Below are 20,559 nucleotides of genomic sequence, written 5' to 3' on the forward strand. Positions count from 1 at the left end.
TCCTTGCTGAGCGGCCTTTCAGGTTATGTCGACATAGGACTTGTTTTACTGTGGATATAGATACTTTGGTACCTGTTTCCTCCAGCATCTTCACAAAGGTCCTTTGCTGTGGTTCTGTGATTGATTTGCACTTTCAAACCAAAGTACGTTCATCTCTAGGAGACAGAACGTATCTCCTTCCTGAGCGTATGACGGCTGCATGGTCCCATGGTGTTTATACTATTGTGTGTACAGATGAACGTGGTACCTTCAGACATTTGGAAATTGCTCCCAAGGATGAACCAGACTTGTGGAGGTCTACAATTAATTTTATGAGGTCTTGGCTGATTTAAAAAAAAAAATCCCATGATGTCAAGCAAAGAGGCACTGAGTTTGAAGGTAGGCCTTGAAATAGATCCATATACAGTGCCTTCTGAAAGTATTCAGACCTCTTGACATTTTCCACATTTTGTGACGTCACAGCCTTATTCTAAAATGGAGCAGGAGTGGCTTCGGGACAAGTCTCTGAATGTCCTTGAGTGGCCCAGCCAGAGCCCAACTTGAACCCGATCGAACATCTCTGGAGAGACCTGAAAATAGCTGTGCAGCAACACTCCCCATCCAACCTGACAGGTTGAGATGATCTGCAGAAAAGAACGTGAGTAACTCCCCAAATACAGGTGTGCCCAGCTTGTAGCGTCATACCCAGGAAGACTCGATTCTGTAATCACTGCCAAAGGTGCTTCAAGAAAGTACTGTGTAACGGGGTCTGAATACTTATATAAATGTGATATTTCGTTTTTTTATTTAAAAAAAAGAAATTAGCAAACATTTCTAAAAACCTGTGCCTTCGGAAAGTATTCAGACCTCTTGAATTTTTCCACATTTTGTTACGTTACAGTCTTATTCTAAAATGTATTAAATAAACAAAATATTCCTAAGTAACCTACACACAATACCCCATATTGACAAGTGAAAGCAGGTTTGTGGAAACTTTTGCTAATTTATATAACATAGAAAACAGAAATACCTTATTTACACAAGTATTCAGACCCTTTGCTATGAGACTCGAGCTCAGAAATTGAGCTCAGGTGCATCCTGTTTCCATTAATCACCCTTGAGATGTTTCTACAACTTGATTTGAGTCCAACTGTGGTAAATTCAATTGATTGAACATAATTTGGAAAAGCACACACCGGTCTATATAAAGTTCCACAGTTGACAGTGCATGTCAGAACAAAAACCAAGCCATGAGGTCAAAGGAATTGCTGTAGAGCTCCGATACAGGATTGTGTCGAGGCACAGATCTGGGGAAGTGTACCAAAAAACGTCTGAAGCATTGAAGGTCCTCAAGAACACAGTGTCCCCCATCATTCTTAAATGGAAGAAGTTTGGAACCACAAAGACTCTTCCTAGAGCTGGCCGCCCATCCAAACTGAGTAATCGTGGGAGAAAGGCCTTGGTCAAGGAGGTGACCAAGAACCTGATGGTCACTCTGACAGAGCTCTAGAGTTCCTCTGTGGAAATGGGAGAACCTTCCAGAAGGACAACCATCTCTGCAGCACTCCACCAATCAGGCCTTTATGGTAGAGTGGTCAGACGGAAGCCACTCCTCAGTAAAAGGCACATGACAGCCCGTTTGAAGTTTGTCGAAAGGCACGATTATCTGGTCTGATAAAACCAATATTGAACTCTTTGGTCTGAATGCCAAGCGTCACGTCTCGAGGAAAACTGCCCCATTTCTATGTTGAAGCATGGTGGTGGCAACATGCAGGAGTGGCTTCGGGACAAGTCTCTCTGAATGTCCTTGAGTGGCCCAGCCAGAGCCCGGACTTGAACCCGATCGAACATCTCTGGAGAGACGTGAAAATAGCTGTGCAGCAACACTCCCCATCCAATCTGAGAGCTTGAAAGGATCTGCAGAAACTCCCCAAATACAGGTATACCAAACTTGAAGCGTAAAACCCTAAAAGACTCAAGGCTGAAATTGCTGCCAAAGGTGCTTCAACAAAGTAGTGAGTAAAGGGTCTGAATACTTATGTAAATGCGATATTTCAGTTTTTAATTTTTAATAAATTAGCAAACATTTCTAAATCCTGTTTCATCACAGTCATCAGCAACAGAGGATTCGGGCAGGTGCAATGTGTAAGCAATTATAATGAGAATTTAACATGGTCAATTTTATGTAACATAAACATACTGTTGACATGTAGGCTATGGTGTAATGGAATGTTTTGCCTTGTGTGGTAGGTTTTGACACTATTATGTAGGTGTCATAACCAGCCATAAAATAACACAATACATATCACAACAGGTCTAAATATATGTGTCATGACAGTGTTAGGACCATATTATAACAGGTTATGACAAGTTATGTCAGCTGTTTTTACATGGTTATAACCGCGTCACAATGACTTATGATGCTGGGTGTCAGGTAAAGTGTTACCAATTTTTTGAAACTCATCCAACCCAGTTAGTTAGATGATTTGCACTCATTACTGAAATGTTTGTTCCAGTCTAAATGTCTTAGGTAGTCTTAGGTAGTCTCCTCACAATGTTCCCAACCCTGGCACTTATTTTGAATACAGGTGGCAGGTGAATAAAAATTCAAACTGTTGGATAGGCTAACTCTCGCTGGATTCCAATAGGAATTACACATCACTTTGCAAACCGGGATAATGTGACTTGCAGGTAGGGTTACAATATCCTAGAAACGGAAACAGGAAATCAGGCGATTTTGGGAAAGTTACAGGAAGTTTGCAATCCTGCTTGCAGGCCTGAGGTATGAATTGGGGTACAATTAAGCGCTTATAACTATAGGTACAAAGGATGACCTTAAGAAGTCATTCTTATCTACAATGGCGGCCTACACCGGACAAACCCGGACGGCTCTGGGCCAATTGTTCGCCGCCCGATGGGACTCCCAATTACGGCCGGTTGTGATACAGCTTGGAATCGAACCAGGGTGTCTGTAGTGATGCCTCAAGCACTGAGAGGCAGTATCTTAGACCGCTGCACCACTCTTGGAGCCCACTACAGGTTACCACAACAGTGACAAGTGTTTACACCCTTTTAGGAACAAATCTAAACCCTTTTTTTCTGAGAGTCTAATATAATGGTCTAAAACTCATGGTTTACAGCCCACATTAGGCCTGCAAGTCACATCATGCTGGCTTGCAAGGTGATGTATAATTCCTGTTTAAAATCCAGCCAGTGTGGGGATATCACCCACAACCTGTATTCAGAATTACTGCCAAGGTTGGTAAGTCTAAGCTATGAGACTACCTAAAGCATCTAAACTGGAACAACCATTTTAGTAACGGGTGCAATAAGTCCATGTAACATTCAGATTCAGAAAACTTTAATGTCCTCAGAGAGACAATTCATCTTGCAGCAGTCATAAAACATATCACGTCTAAAAATATAAAATAAATAGCAACGGATATTAACAAGCAAATAGGCATGAATAGTGCAGTTTCATAGTGCATGTGCTAAGTGCAATTAGTCCAACATTTTTGTTAAGTTGCAGAATTCCATTCGGAATAAAAGAGTACTTGGCCCTATTTTTTTAACCAGAGGGAAGAAGCTTTTATTCAGGGTGGAGTGGATGGGAAGAGTCAACCGCTATTTTATTTGCCTTATGGAGGGCTCTGCCCAAGTCGAGAGATGACAGATGTTTTCCGCAAGTCCTGACTATCTTGCTCAACCAATTTTTCTGTTCGACCTTGATATTCCCAAACCAGCAGGTCAAGCAGTAGGACAGAATGCTCTCAATGAATGATTTATAAAAGAGAACCATGATGGTCAGATCAGTTTCTGTAGGAAATACAGTCTCTGTTGGCCTTTCTTAAAAATAGCGGCAGTACACTGATACCAGGACAGCTTGTTGTCAATGACTAGCCCAAGGTATTTGTACTCCTCCACTATTTCAATGGGCTCACCTTTTATCAGTGATGGTGTGTGCATGGTAGTGTTCCTCTGAATGATAATCACCAGGTCCTTCGTTTTTGTTGTATTTAATTTTAGATGGGATAACTCACACCAGACAGTAAAATCATTCAGAGCCGGTCCATGCTCTGTTTCACCTCCTTCGAGGAGACTGACCAAATCAGTATCGTCAGCATATTTGATCAGGTGGTGCCATGGGAACCGGCTCCGGCAGCTGTCTGTATACTGTATACATAGTACTGGTGAAAGAACACTGCCCTGGGGGGTTCCAACTGAAGTAGTGCACACCTCAAGAGAGTGTGTTGCCAACTCGTACCTGCTGAGACCTATCAGTTAGGAAGTTGGTGATCCATGTGATAAGCATAGCATCAAGTCTAAAGTCTCTTCTCAGTCTGTCCGCGAGGACCAACGGATTGTGTTAAATGCAGAGGAGAAATCTGTGAACATGATACGAGCGAGAGGATGGCATCATCTGTCCCTCTCTCTGACCGGTATGCAAATTGGAGGCGGTCAAGCAGGTGTCTGGTGGTGTTGACTATGTATGCCTTGATGATCTTTTCAAGAGATTTAATCAAGAGAGAGGTAAGAGCTTCAGGTCTAGAATCATTTGATGCAGATGGATGAGAGGTTTTTGGGACAGGTACAACAACAGATTTTTTTTCACAGAGATAGAATTTCCAATGTATCCCGGGATCACTGAAAGACAGAGCAGAAGACACTGCCAAGCCCCGGGCTTTTTCATGCTCCAGTGCTTTTGAACACTCGTTGTACGACTTCCTCATTGATGACAAGTGCGCTCTCGGTTGGCATGACATCCTCCTCCAGACAGGCCAGGGGAGCGGGGGAACCCCTGTTTCAAAACGGGCAACTAACCAATTTACTTCATTGGCTGTCTCGTCCAGGCAGGGATCAATACATTGCCTCCCATTGAAGGGGGCGTTTTACATATTCTTAATGCCCAATCAGGCAGACCGAGAATCTCGCTGTGTCTGTTGCACCTTATCCTTGTACCGGCATCTCGCCTTTTTTATCTCTTTGTTCACCTCTCGCTGTACTTCTTTTCTTTAGAGTGGATTCCCGGAGACAAACAATTGTTTCTTCTTGCTAAGCACCATTTTCAATTCTTTGGTCACCCATGGTTTGTTGTTAGGAAATATCTTACATGTTTTTTTGGGGATCACTAAATCAACACAGAATTAAATATAGCCAGATATTACGTTAGTCAACTTGTTCAGGTCAGCTGATGATTCTTCAAATTCACTCCAGTAGTACAATCCAAGCATCCCTGCAATTGACTCGCCGATTGGACATTGGACATTAAGCGAGCAGTGTCAAGAAACAGTGCGGCTTGGCAGGGTTGCGGCTTGGCTCTCGAAATTTCGCCTCTCCCGAATCTGTAGGGGAGTTGCAGCGATGAGACAAGACTGTAAATACCTATTGGATACCACGCAAAAGTAACATTTTGAGAAGCATAATATTAATGAATTAATCATATTGATGTACATGCACAAACATACGCTTCTCAAAATCAACCTGCAATAGAGCATGTTGGGAAATATAATAGTGTGGTGGGGTTGGGGTGTGGTTTTGGTTCTAAGTGATGTGTATGAGTTTGAGGCCACTGCATTAGGTTAAGACTAGGCCATCAAATTAAGGCCTTATGAAAGGCCTAAGGAAACAGGTAGGGTATTGTGTTAAAAGTCCCAAACAGTCAAATCATCTTTTTCATTAAATTTGTCATGAAATTGGATGATATTTGGAAGAAACCAGGACTACCAAAGTGTGAAAAATGGCTGTTGCTTCTACATTGATGGAGATTGAGCATATTTGAGTAGTCTAAACTAGCTAGCTGCATTTGCTAGCTAAGTAAGTGAAAGTGAAAAGGGGGTGAGAACCACGAGCCTCCTAGGTTTTGTATAGAAGTCAATGTACACAGAGGACGACGGAAACTAGCTGTCCTGCTGAAAGTTGAATTTGTCACCCAGTGTCTGTTGGAAAGCAGACTGAACCCGGTTTTTCTCTAGGATTTTGCCTATACTTATGCTTAGCTCGATTCTGTTTGTAACTCTTTTAAAGTCACCATTGGCATCATAGTGAAATCCCTGAGTGGTTTCCTTCCTCTCCGGCCACTGAGTTAGGAAGGACTCCTTTATCTTTGTAGTCACTGGGTGTTATTAATAACTTCACCATACTCAAAGGGGTATTCAATGTCTGTTATTTTCACCCATCTACCAATTGGTTCCCTTCTTCGTAAGACATTGGAAAACCTCCCTGGTCTTTGTGGTTGAATCTGTGTATGAAATTTACTGCTTGACTGAGGGACCTTACAGATAATTGTATGTGTGGGGTACAGAGATGAGGTAGTCATTCAAAAATCATGTTAAACACTATTATTGCACATAGAATGAGTCCTGCAAGATTCTAATGTATGTGACTTGTTAAGCACACAAAGATGGCTAGTGACATTCGCTGCAACATTGCAAATATGCTGTTCATGTGTCTAGTTAATCTAGATTTTTTTTCTCCGGCTTCGAAACACGGATAGTTGTCTTCCGATATCAGATCATATTACCTGTTGGCAACCAGCTTCTTTGGCCATATTTCTAATTTACAGAACTTTAAATTCCCCATAACTATCATAATCTATCATCCCAATGCTTTTCAACAACTTTGGGCAACTTTCTAGTGAACACATTGGCTTGCTTTAAATGTACACTGCTCTGGTCAACAGAAGGGTTCTGGGATGGGTTACTGAAGAGTACTTTGTGACTTCTGATGTACGAAGGTCTTTATAAATACATTTGATTGATTCATTAAGTGAGTTGACATTTTTCAATGCTACGAATCCTGACTAATACAATTACAACCCAGTGAAATAAGCCACAGTGGTTATCCTGCCCAAAGGTCCTTCCTCTCCATTCTGTAGAAACGTGGTGCATGCAATTTGGTTTCAAAGCACTTTTATTTAGTGGAAACTGTGGCAGACTGGCAGTGCATCTCAATTGGCACGTTCACAGCTTCTTATCGTCTGTTTAAAACACATCCATAATACTTAATGGAGCATTTAAAGTGCCAATGTCATAACCACAGTTAATGAACTGCCTATTTGCAATGTTGCTTGCCATCTTTTGAACTAAATCGTTATGTTTCTGGGTATACATGGGTGCAATTTCTTGGACAGAGCTTAAGTTAAATCAGGACTAGGCCTAAATTCTAATAAATTCAGAATAAATAAAATAATTCTGAGACATTGACTATAGAGTACTAATTTCTGGGCTATGTAGTCCTTGACTAATTGGATTAAGGGCTCTATTCAATCAGACAAGCTTTAGCCAACATCCGCATAGTGGTTGTTTTGGCAGTGTCGGAGGTGGGACTGCGTTACAGCTGTCAAATCCACAAGCGGCTCCGGGCATTATACCTAAAGCGGACATTGCCATTGGCTGCACGGAATCACATTTAGATACATCCCATGCAGCTTTGTTTAGAAGTTCAAACACTGGAATGTGAGATGTCATCTACATCTCGATTAGGCTGATAAAATTGTTCTATTTGAGCATCATTATTTCTATATAGCCTACACTTTCTCGCAGGGGTGTCATGTACCCCAAACATCTGAGGGGGCACAAAGTACATGAGGATGGCTGGGGGTGGTCCCGAGGGGTGCTAGGCCACCCGTTTTGGATAATTTTGCATTTTTCAAAGACCTGAAACAACTTCTTCCTGCAATCTAGAGCCATATTCATTATGCTGAATTCTATACCAGAAATATGTCAATTTTTCTGCATATCTAAGCATACTTCATGAGCTGTCTGTATCTGTTTGACTTGTGATTATGATTATTTTTTAAACCATCAGCATCGCTGCTAAAAAAACTGGGTAAAAGATTGAAAGGAATGTGTCTTATTCAGTACATTTAGTTATTGCTTGCTTTTCTAAAGTCTACCAACCTTGCCAGCAGGAATGCCAACTAAAATAAAAGCCACTTGAATAAATATATATATATAATCACTTTTAAACAGGATAAATCTGAGGGGGCATGTGCCCCTGTGCCCCCGATGGAGCACTGGGCACGTGAGTGGAACGGGTGTGGCTTCGTGACAATGATCAAGAGCAGCTTCTCACTGATTTGATAGCTCCAACGCAGTTACACCTCCGACACCGCCAAAAGATCAGGGTCATGTTCAGTTGCCAAACTTTCTCGAAATTTGCACAAAGAAATGCCATGAATAGAGCTGACGTGATTCCTTATTTTACATGTCAGAGATGCATGTTTGTTCTACATAGCCTATTTCTATCTGAACGTTCCAAAACTTTGCTTTGTGCTGAACGAGCGGCAGCTATGCGGATGTCAGCTATCGCCGGTTAACGCTTGATAGAATATTTAGTCAGGGGCGGAGCCAGAGGGGTGTCCGGGGTGGCACTGTGCTAGTAACGTTAATACACGCATATACAGTGCATGGTTGTAAGTTAGAGTATACGAATGTTTAGCTAATGTGGGGTAACTAGTAGGCCACAGCTGTCAGTGTTCAGCAAGTTAACATTCAGCAATTTGAAATTCATTAACTCCGATAGACTTTTGTACTTGAACTCAAAACGAACAATTGTTATCATCAATCTGTTAACCCTACTCAAAAGATTACCACAATTTGCAGATAGCCTGTTTGCTATCGTAAAGGTGTAAGGAATCATAGCTAGCTAAGTTACTTACTGCAGAGTAACTAGTAACTTTGGTTGGTAGTTGATTTTAAGGTACAGTTATGATAATGGAGATTTGTAATTAAGATTGAGATTGGACTAACATGTGGTTAATTGTATGCTTCGATGTAACCATAGACTGTCTTGTTTTTGCATAGGGTCAATTAAACATGAAAAGAAAATGAGAGATATCAGACTTCTTTTTAAAGAAGTGCAAACAGGCAGATCAGGTGCAAACAGACCCCAGGCCTTGCATCACCACCGGACCCCAGAGCAACTCCCTACCTGAGGCTAGTCAGTCAGTGTGGTCAGACTTCACAAGGACCCAGTCTACCACCACCAGGTCAGAGCATCTACCAGGCAGTCAGTCACATGCCCAGTTCAGAATTTATGTTTAGCTTCAGCTTGTAATAGATGATTTTGTTAAATTAAGACTCACTTTAAAAAGTTGGTTGTTGATTCATGTGTGTTCTTGTTTTGATGGCTGTGGAATTTTTATTTTGTTTATACACTAATAATAATAATATATGCCATTTAGCAGACGCTTTTATCCAAAGCGACTTACAGTCATGTGTGCATACATTCTACGTATGGGTGGTCCCGGGAATCGAACCCACTACCCTGGCGTTACAAGCGCCATGCTCTACCAACTGAGCTACAGAAGGTTCTTGTGTGATTTTAGCGTAGTAGATGTATCAGGGGATGACACTGAGACCTCTGCCAGGAGGTGTCATCGAGCTCCTCCCAACTGCACCAAGCACCAGATATGCTGTTCCAGAAGGACCCAATGGTAGGCCAGGCCTATACTTTACTACACATTTTACTTAGCAGCTGTTAGTATATAATATTGTGGATCCCCGAATTATACATTTCCATAGAGATATGACACATTATTTAACGTGTATTTCAGACATTTCAAGATCACAGAGAAGGAGGGTCCCGTACAGCCGTGTTTGAAAACACTTCCCAGAACTCAGCATGGTACTAGGAAAAGGGCTTTCAACAGCTCCTGGTATAAGGACAATTCATGGCTTTACCATTCTGTAACTCAAGATTTGACTTATTGTTTCGCCTGTAGGCATTTTCCCCTGCCCAATTCACCTGAATCTGCCTTTTTGTAACTGGAAAAAGACGCCATTTAAAGATTCTGGGTTTAAGCTCCACTCGGAGGCAGAGCATCATATCAATGCTATGTATGCTTGGAATCAGCATGTAAGGGCTATTGACAGCAACTCATCAATGTTAGATGTCATAAATGAGGGCCGGAAAAAGAAAGTGGAGGAAAACTGTACTTACATTAAAACAATTGCAGATGTGCTCCTATTAACTGCCACTCGAAATATAGCGCAGAGAGGTCACCGAGAGTCGGATGACTCTCACAACAAGGGTACGTTTTTGACAATCTTAGAAGAAATAACAAATCATGACCCTCGTAGAGAAAAGGATGGATGCATGTGGCAATGCTAAGTACACAAGCCACCAAATCCAGAAGGAAGTTCTTGAGGGCTGAGCTGAGATGGTGCAAAGTCAAATAATAAGAGAAGTAAAAGAAAGTGACGTTTTTGGTGTAGTTGCAGATGAAACCAAAGATTTAGTTGTGAGGTACTGTTAAAACGGGGCCATCCACGAAAGCTTTTTTCACTCTCAGTCAGCTGAAAGCTGAGATGCAGCAGGTCTTACAAAAATGGTAATTGATTGCCTTGAAAAACATGGTCTGGACTACAGAAATAGTCTTGTGGTGCATCCGTCATGAGCGGAAAGCATTCTGGAGTGTCTGCACGGATTAAAAACAGTGCAAGACTTTCATTTTATGTGCACTGTAATAATGAACATTGTTTGAATTTGGTTCTTGTCGATGCTGTAAAATCAGTGCCTGAGGCAGTTAACTTTTTTTTGCTCTCCTGCAGAAGCTTCTTAACTTTGTATCTGGCTCGTACTTTCATCTCAAGTGGCTTGCAGTTCAGAAAGAGCTGTATCCACAGCAGCAGCCCAGGGAATGACAGAGACTTACGTAAGGTGGGCATGCAGATACATGGCATGCCGTGATCTGAGGGACAGGCTTCCAGCAGTTCTGAAAGTGCTACAGAAAATCACACTTGAAAATAGTGTTGATAGATCAGTGGAGGCAAAGGACCTTCTTTCTCAGATACATTTTAATTTCATAGAGCTTTTCGTTACCTTTTGTAAAGTGCTTGGTGATGCCAAATGTCTTTCTGACTTGCTCCAATCAAGCTCTCTTGATCTAGCAAGGGCTGTGGATCTAGTAGGTGCCCTTACAGACACACTACAGGACTACAGAAGTGAGGGTTACTGTGGAGAACTATGGAAAGAGGTTGAAGAGATTGCAGAGCTCTGCAAAAGAAGTGTACAAACAGTGTGTAAAAGACAGCCTAAAACAAGCTTAACATTTCACGACTCATTGATGATGAGCAGTGTAGGACAGAAGAATAGTGACCAAAGTGACGGTGAGAGCTTCCAAAGAGCTCTCTTTTATCAGGTGCTTGACAGTCTCACAGCTGAGCTGCAGAAGCGTTTTTCAAAGAAGAATTGTGAGATAATGCAAGGGGTCCTGTCTCTCAACAAAAAGAGGACAACATTCTTGAACGAAGAGCCTCTGTTTGCCTTTGCTCAGATTTAGAGGAGCTCAAACATGAGGTTCATCAAACCAAGCAGCTTCTTGATAGGAGAGTGGGAAGTGGAAGGAACAGACCGTATACTCTCCTTGACGTTGTTGTGTCTCTAGAACCTTATAAAGAGTTCTTCCATGAGCTATTTCGACTTTGTAAGGTTTCTGTTGTTACACCAGTCAGCAGTGCTTCTTGCGAGAGAAGCTTCTCAGCTTTAAAACTGATTAAAACCCACCTTAGGACAACAATGGTTGATGACAAGTTAAGTCACCTCGGAATTCTCAGTGTTGAGTCAAGGCTGGCACACTCCCTCAACATGATTGAGTTTTTGAAACATTTTGCCAGTTCTCACCAGAACCGCATAATTATGCTGTTTTAAATCGACCTAGGATAATTTGGCACTTAGGCACTCCCTATGGTCATGATTAAAACCTGCACTGTGTACTAACTGGTACACTGACATTCTAAAAATATAAATTCAAAACGTGTCATGTCACACAGATTTAATTTGGTCTTGATTAGGCCAATTCCAAAACATAATATATATGAGCGTAAATATAATTCTGTTAGTTTGTAATATTGATGGGCACCCAAAAAATATTTTGGATGCCCAACACCAGATTATATATTCAAGAATACAGAGTGACCCGTGTGTGTGTGTGTGTGTGTGTGTGTGTGTGTGTGTGTGTGTGTGTGTGTGTGTGTGTGTGTGTGTGTGAGAGAGCTGCAGTTCCGAGGTAGACACTGACTATTCATAGTATGTTCAAGAATTCTAGTGACCCCTTTTGGACCACACTATCTGTCACATTGAAGAACTCCGGGTTAAGTGAATTATCACTTCTACCTCTAATCAGCAATCATAGGATTAATTCATGCTCCTCAGATGCCAGGTTAGGGTTACACACAAATGTTCTGTCATGGTCTATGGACCCCCTGAAGTAGCCTTGACCACCCCCTGGCCACCCTATGTAGAAAACTCTAGTTCTGCCACTGTATACAGTGCCTTCAGAAAGTATTCAGACCTCTTGACTTCTTCCACATTTTGTTACGTTACAACCTTATTCTAAAATTGATCAAATAGTTTTTCGCCCCTCATCAATCTACACACAATACCCCATCAAGACAAAGCAAAAACAAGTTCTTATAAATGTTTGATAATTTATAAAAATGTATCAAATTAAAACTGAAATATCACATTTACATAAGTATTCAGACACTTTACTCAGTACTTTGTTGAAGCACCTTTGGCAGTGATTACAGCCTAGAGTCTTGGGTATGATGCTACAAGCGTGGCACAACTGTATTTGGGGAGTTTCTCCCATTCTTCTCTGCTGATCCTCTCAAGCTCTGTCAGGTTGGATGAGGAGCGTTGCTGCACAGCTATTTTCAATTATCTCCAGAGATGTTTGATCGGGTTCAAGCAGGTTTTCATCAAGGATCTCTCTGCACTTTGCTCTGTTCATCTTTGCCTCCATCCTGACTAGTCTCCCAGTCCCTGCCGCTGAAAAACATCCCCACAGCATGATGCAGCCACCACCATGCTTCACCGTAGGGATGGTGCCAGGTTTCCTCCAGACGTGACGCTTGGCATTCAGGCCAAAGAGTTCAATCTTGGTTTCATCACATCATAGAATCCTGAGAGTGTTTAGGTGCCTTTTGGCAAACTCCACGTGGGCTGTCATGTGCCTTTTACTGAGGAGTGGCTTCCGTCTGGCCACTCTACCATAAAGGCCTGATTGGTGGAGTGCTGCATAGATGGTTTTCCTTCTGGAAGGTTCTCCCATCTCCACAGATGAACTTTAGAGCACTGTCAGAGTGACCATCGGGTTCTTGGTCGGGAGGGAGTCAGGGAGTCTGGAAGGGCATCAAGGAATCTTTCGGTCGTCCAACAATTTATAGCACGGCTTTTGATCATCTTTGGTTGGAATCTAAGCAAATCATTTATTTTGCGATTGCAAATGTAATAAGATGGTGGTCCCATAGTCCAGGATTAGAAGGAGAAACATTAACTGTAGATCGACAATATCTATTCCACGGGACAAAACTACACTGAACAAAAATATAAACTCAACATGTAAAGTGTTCGTCCCATGTTTCATGAGCTGAAATAAAAAATCTGAAAAAAATATTCCATATGCACAAAAATGGAGATGCAAAACTCGATTCGGCTAGCACCGCAGCGTTGTGCAATGTGACATGCACTGCAGAACAAAGAGGAGGAATGTTAGTTTGGTCAGGTTAGTTTGGTCAGGTTAGTTTGGTCAGGTTAGTTTGGTCAAGTAGGGTGGCAGTGGTGATTAAGGAGAGTGAGGACAAGTGTGGAGTCTGATCAGCAATGAGTTACAGCTGATGCTTGGGCAAAAAAACGCTGGTTTGTATACCCTAGCCGGCAAGGTGAAAAGGCACTTAACCCTAATTTCCTCCAGGGATTTAACAAGTGACATCAATAAGGGGTCAAAGCTTTCACCTGGATTCACCTGGTCAGTCTATGTCACGGAAAGAGCAGGTGTCCTTAATGTTTTGTGCACTCAGTGTATAGCTGTGCTACATTACATGGGCCTCACGAGCCTGACAATGGCTTATCCCGCTGTCTGCTGGAGAATGGGATGAGAGAACCTTTCACATACACAAGCCCCTCCCACACTGTCACTCAGGTATAAGTCCCTCCCATCCCCCCTATAAAGCCTCTCATTTGGCTGTGTACACTCAGACTAATAGGTAACTCTATAGCCTTGAAAAAGACCTCGCCAACTGGATAGATTGAATGTATGCAACTGGGAGCCATTGGGATACATACTACTCTTTTTCCTCACAACCTCCCGGTGAAGTAAAATTGTTTTGAGACTGAGGTAAGTCACCTCTGTCATTTGAACTTGTGAATGTATCTTTTGTTTCTGACTTGCATTAGGTAAAACATATATTTTTTGTTGTTGCTGAAGTCACGGCAGGAATGTGCTGTCTTTGTTGTCCAAGATAAGCAGTTTTGTGTGTGTGTGTGTGTGTGTGTGTGTGTGTGTGTGTGTGTGTGTGTGTGTGTGTGTGTGTGTGTGTGTGTGTGTGTGTGTGTGTGTGTGTGTGTGTACAGAGGTGCAGCTTTCTTACTATATTGTTCTTACTGAAGGAAATAACCCAGTCTCATCCATTTAGAATGTATGGTATTCCTGAACAGAGGAATTCTAGCCAATACAGTTTTTGTCCAGCTATTACATTAGGCAAAATGTAACCCTGCAATAAAGGAATGACCAGGGGGTGGATGGAACCTGCCTTTTGGACCCTCTTATGTAAGCATGGTATAATCCAGGTATACTTTTGGAGCCAGGAGATTGTCTCAACTACTTGTGGGGAAAGGTGAGAATTGTACTGTTCTGGAAATCATGCTAATTCATTTAATTGTTATTCACAGGTTCTAGCCAATATGAAAGTGGCTCTTCAAACCACCATCTGCTTGTGTGTTCTAGCCACAATTTTACCTCTGGTGAAAGGCACCAAAGTTGGCCTCAACTTCAACTTGAAAAAGAGGTAAGCTGATTGACGAAAGACGAACAGTGGCCACCATCTAATTCAATAGAGTGTACAGGATTATTGGATAAAGTGTGTGCTCTGTCTTTGATATGTCTCGGGAGAACTGGGTTAGTTCTGCATTAACCATGCCTTCTCGTTTGGTAGATTTAGAGGCTGGCTACCGAGTCGCTTGAGAGCAGTTCTCCACAGCAGCTCTGCCTTAGACTCAGGGATCCTCAGTGGACCAGGGCAGAGAGAGGAGACAGACTCCCCTGTATTTCATTCCAGGTAATCACATTATATTTAAATAATGGTCACTGTTGCTTGTTTTGGTTTTACTGCTATAAATGTCACATTCACTGTTTTGTTGGTCAAACTCATTTACATTTCAGTCATCTTTAGAAATCTTTGTAAATCTCTGATTTCTTGTCTCATCTCCTTTGATCTCTTTCAGGTCCAGAAGATCCATTGTGACCTCAGTGAAAAGACCTGGCTGTTCTCTGGGAACATGCACCCTGCAAAACCTGGTCCATCGGCTGCACATCCTCAACAACAGGTTAAAGGTCAACAGAGCCCCGGAGGATAAGATCAGCTCGCAGGGTTACGGTCGCCGCCGCCGCAGGACTCCCACAGCTCTATGCTTTGCCAACTCTCCAAGCAGGGAGATTGAGATTGGGCTGGAGCAGCGAGAGCCGCTAAGGAATCCATCTACAGGCCACCCTGTTCAGACAAACTTGAGTCAGGCAGAGAAGAGGAGTGTCAATCTAGTGAATGCCAGGTGTTTTTTTGGCTGGCTGAGATACTGCTGAGGTCCTATTCCTGACCATTCCCTTCCTGTGTGGGGGAAAGGATGGACATAGTCAATGGAGTAGGAAATGAATTTCATGCCACTGTGGATGAAAGAAAGCAGTGAAAGAGGGAAGCGATAAGAAGTGTCTGGATTCTTTCAGTCCAACATTTCTAGTGTTAATTCAGGCCATACATTAACACTCATTGGTGTAAAACACCAAGTGTTGGTTTTAATAGCCAGAGTTAAACCAAAACCACGCCCATTATTATCATATTTGCTAGCATCCTCTATTGCAGGTTAATTTTTATTGTTTCAATAGCTATGTTTTTGTATGTACATTAATTAATCTTATGCTTCTCAAATATAAATAACATTTTTTCTAATCCAATCTGTTACTTGATCTTATTGCACCTGTTACTGAAATGGTTGTTCCTTGTTTCATATGTTTATCTTCCCAACCCAGCTGTCATTTTTAATTCAGGTTGCAGGTGAATACAAATTCCAAATGCTGGATATTCTCACTAGCTGGATTCCAATTGGAATTACATAGAACCCAAACTGGCTGTGCGCGTGCGCCATCGTGCATAAATGTATTTTGTCCCCCCCCACACCAAACGCGATCACGACATGCAGGTTAAAATATCAAAACAAACTCTGAACCAATTATATTCATTTGGGGACAGGTCGAAAAGCATTAAACATTTATGGCAAGCTAGCTAGCTTGCACTTGCTAGCTAATTTGTACTTTTTAGCTAGCATGCTGTTGCTAGCTAATTTGTCCTGGGATATAAACATTGAGTTATTTTACCTGAAATGCACAAGGTCCTCTACTCCGCCAATTAATCCACACAAACGGTCAACCGAATCGTTTCTAGTCATCTCTCCTCCTTCCAGGTTTTTTCTTCTCTTGACTTTATTTTGCGATTGGCAACTTTCATAAATTAGGTGCCTTACCGCCACCGACTTCGTTTGTCTTTCAGTCACCCACGTGGGTATAACCAATGAGGAGATGGCACATGGGTACCTGCTTCTATAAACCAATGAAGAGATGGGAGAGGTAGGACTTGCAGCCCGATCTGCAACAGAAATAGAACTGACTTCTATTTTAGGCCTTGGCAATGCAGACGCTAGTTGGCACGCACGAGCAGTGTGGGTGCAATAATTGAAAAACAGATTTCTAAATGTATTTTGCAGCTCACGCAAAAGAGGACCTATAAAAATGCTATTAATTTTCAAATTCAACATATACCACCAAAATCAGTTCAAAACTAAATCAATGGTGGTGAGAGAAGCGTTGTACCAGAAATACTGTATTTGGGACTACAAAGATCTACAATGTTTGGTTATCAAGGCCTTGGATTCTGTATTTTCTGCTCATTGATACTGTACTTGAACTTGAGTTTGTGTACATATCGAGAGAAGTGCAATTTAAATATGAGTACATAGTGCATTCGGAAAGTATTCAGACCCCTTAACTTTTTCCAAAATGTTTTAAGTTACAGCCTTATTCTAAAATTGTTTAAATTGTTTCCCCACAATCAATCTACACACTAAAAACAGGTCCTGTACAAAGAAATCTTTGTAAATGTATTAAAAATTAAAAATTGAAATATTACATTTACATAATTATTCAAACCCTTTACTTTGTTGAAGCACCTTTGGCAGCAATTACAGCCTTGTCTTCTTGGGTATGATGCTACAAGGTTGGCACAGCTATTTTCAGGTCTCTCCAGAGATGTTCGATTGGATTCAAGTCTGGGCTCTGGCTGGGCCACTCAAGGACTTTCAGAGTATTGTCCCGAAGCCATTCCTGAATTGTCTTGGCTTGTGCTTAGGGTCATTGTCTCCAGTCTGAGGTCCTCAGCACTCGAGAGCAGGTTTTCATCAAGGATCTCTGTACTTTGCTCCATTCATCTTTCCCTCAATCCTGACTAATCTCCCAGTCCCTGCCGCTGAAAAACATCCCCACAACATGATGTTGCTGCCATTCACCGTAGGGATGGTGTCAGGTTTCCTTCAGACATGACGCTTGGCATACAGGTTAAGAGATCAATCTTGGTTTCATCAGGCCAGATAATCTTGTTACTCATGGTCTGAGTCCTTTAGGCGCGTTTTGGCAAACTCCAAGCGGGCTGTCATGTGCCTTTTACTAAGGAGTGGCTTCCATCTAGCCACTCTAACTGAGTGCTGCAGAGATGGTTGTCCTTCTGGAAGGTTCTCCTATCTCCACAGAGGAACTCTGGAGCTCTGTTAGAGTGACCATCAGGTTCTTGGTCACCTCCCTGACCAATGCCCTTCTTCCCCGATTGCTCAATTTGGCTGGGCGGCCAGCTCTAGGAAGACTCTTATTGGATCCACAGAATTGTTTTGGTACCCTTATCCACAGGTGGACTCCAGCCAGTCAAGTTGTAGAAACATCTCAAGGATGATCAATGGAAACAGGATGCACCTGAGCTCAATTTCGTGTCTCATAGCAAAGGGTCTGAATACTTATGTCAATAAGGCATTTCTGTCAGGTTTTTTGAAAACCTGTTTTCACTTTGTCATTATGGGGTATCATGTGTCGATTGATGAGGAGGAAAAATGATTTTGTACATTTTAGAATAAGGCTATAACGTAGGAAAATGTGGAAAACGTCAAGGGATCTGAATATTTTCGGAATGGACTGTACATTACATATCTCATATGGAATTATTTTGAGGCCTAGTTTTACCCTAGTACAGTGGCCTGATGCTCCTTGTTTACAGGCTACATCAGGCAGCTAAACAACATTATTTTGGCTTGCAAAGGGATGTGCAATTTCAATCGGAGTTCAGCTAGTGTTAAGCCATCCCAACCGATTTACCTGCAACCTGAATTTAGAATTACTATCGGAATTAAAAACATTGAGAAAGGAAACTACCTAACTGGAACAACCGTTTCAGTAACAGGTGTAATAAATCTAATTAAATGATTGTATTCGTTTCAGAAAAATGTATGTTATTCATCTGTGTATAGCATATGATTTATCATTAAACCATGTACATGCAAAAAAAGAAAATTAAATATATCCTAAAAAATAGAGCTACCGGCATGCTGGGAAATATGATAATGATGGCTGTGGTTTTGATGGGAACATTTTACTCCCCACAGAGTAAAACTGACAAAATCGCACTCTGTTTATTAACACCAACACTGGGGTTCTTTTACACAAATGAAAAGTTCATTTAACACTTACGGTGATAATTTAACACCTGAATTAACACTAGAAATGTTACACTGAAAAATCAACACTTGGTAACCCTGGACAATTTTCGGTGTATGATATGAAATAGAGTATAACGGCTTTGTAACGTGTATGATTAGCAGTTGTGCAGTGTAGTACTGCAGTTTAATGTGTCAATAGCTACTTGGTCATGTATCATGTTTATGTGACGCTAAGCATCATGGTCAAACATTAAAATATCCATACACCTAAAGTTATATACATGTTTTCCCTTCGCTTCAGCGGTTTCATTCAGTGGAGTTATGAATATTTTAAGTCATGGTAAACAGACTGTGATGATCCTGCTCTTTGGAAAGTGGTGACATTTGTTTGGCTGACCAAATCTAAACATGGTTACTGAAAACGCAAGTTAGAGAAGAATTAGGCAAGGCAGCCTAATTCTGATATTTTTTTCATTAATTGGTATTTTGACCAATCAGATCAGCTCTAAAAAAAAAAGATCTGATGTGAAAAGATCTGAACCAATCAAATACCAGTCAATGAACCAATTAATGGAAAGAAATATTAGAATTGGGCTGCCTGTGTAAATGCAGTCTTTTTGTTTGGCAGTTCTCAGAAGATTTGGGTTAGGAGCCAGTGGAATTGTGGTGCTACTTTGTTATGTAGCTATCTCACAGTGAAGCATGAGGGAAGGCAGCTTGCAAGGGAGATTTTGAGAAGTGTTCTACTGCCATCTATCTTCCTCTGTGACTACTTACAGTAATGTAATTGCGCTTCTTCAGCCATCCTCATGTTCCTGTGTGTTTTGTGAAAAAAAACTTGACCCCCATCAATCCTCCATCCATCTTTGCTTTTTAAAAAACAACAAGCTCTTGGAGACAATCACAACAAGTTCTTGGAGATGGCATGTATTTACTTAATCTGCATTGATTGATTATTAATATGGTTTAAAGGTCCCACACAGTCATCCTGATTTCTATGTGAAATAGCCTTTTGAGTGACAAAAACATCCCCCGTAACATTTTTCCCAATACAAATTCTATGAATTTGAGAAAATGTACATTTTCTCTCATATCTAACTATCAGGAAGCCTGAAAAGACAGGCTGGGTGGGAGGTGAGCTAATAGCTGAGTGGGCAGGGAGCTCACCTTGACTGACAGTTCTTTGAAACACCTATGTCAACAAGTGACATGGACACATTGAGGTCATCTCAAGCACATTCAGATTAGAATGCAAAATCCATATCACATCATGGTTTCAGAAATAATTTGTGTTGGTTTATGCAACTGTTTGGTTATTATAAAATAATCAATATAGACAAAATGTTGGCTGTTTAACGTAGCTAGCTTGCCCAAATGGAAATGTCAGCCATGTTTAATCTGGGACTTTTTCAGTAAGAATTGGACAGGATGAGGTCTGTGTACTGTATAGACTGCCAGACAATATTCATAAACAATGACTATCAATGATATCAAGAACTTTTATACTTCTTCCATTTGGCATCTCTTCATGTATTGACATAACTGTATCTGAGTTTTGAGTGACTCTTCCCCCTCTTTTGTTCCACGCTGGCTGAAGACCTAGCTAACCAGTAACTCACCAGACAAAGGGGAGACCTATAAGTATCCTTGCCTTAAATTACAGAAAAATCTTTAATTCTAATTGCTGATATTCTGAAGTACATTTTTGGAACCAGTAGACTAGCTACCTAGCTATGTAAACAGGGCCCCTCTGTGAACACAGTGTGGCAGGTAGCCTCGTGGTTCGAGCGTTGAGCCAGTAACTGAAAAATTGCTGGATGGAATCCCCGA

General features: G+C 41.5%; 1 protein-coding gene across 1 annotated transcript; it reads left to right on the top strand.

Moving 5' to 3' along the window:
* Positions 1–13,756: 13,756 nt before the first annotated feature.
* Positions 13,757–19,264, top strand: LOC118396108 (pro-adrenomedullin-like). The gene is made up of 4 exons (XM_035790229.2): positions 13,757–14,101; positions 14,656–14,771; positions 14,919–15,041; positions 15,208–19,264. The coding sequence occupies exons 2-4, from the start codon at positions 14,668–14,670 to the stop codon at positions 15,560–15,562; spliced, it is 582 nt and encodes a 193-aa protein (XP_035646122.1). The 5' UTR covers positions 13,757–14,101; positions 14,656–14,667; the 3' UTR covers positions 15,563–19,264.
* Positions 19,265–20,559: the final 1,295 nt, after the last annotated feature.

This window comes from Oncorhynchus keta, chromosome 17 (genome assembly GCF_023373465.1).
Source record: "Oncorhynchus keta strain PuntledgeMale-10-30-2019 chromosome 17, Oket_V2, whole genome shotgun sequence".
NCBI classification, from domain to species: Eukaryota; Metazoa; Chordata; class Actinopteri; order Salmoniformes; family Salmonidae; genus Oncorhynchus; species Oncorhynchus keta.

Coding starts and splice junctions, on each gene's coding strand:
- LOC118396108 (XM_035790229.2), top strand. CDS start 14,668: ATGAAAGTGGCTCTTCAAACCACCATCTGCTTGTGTGTTCTAGCCACA. Junction 14,772..14,918: donor AACTTCAACTTGAAAAAGAG/GTAAGCTGATTG, acceptor CTCGTTTGGTAG/ATTTAGAGGCTGGCTACCGA. Junction 15,042..15,207: donor TCCCCTGTATTTCATTCCAG/GTAATCACATTA, acceptor GATCTCTTTCAG/GTCCAGAAGATCCATTGTGA.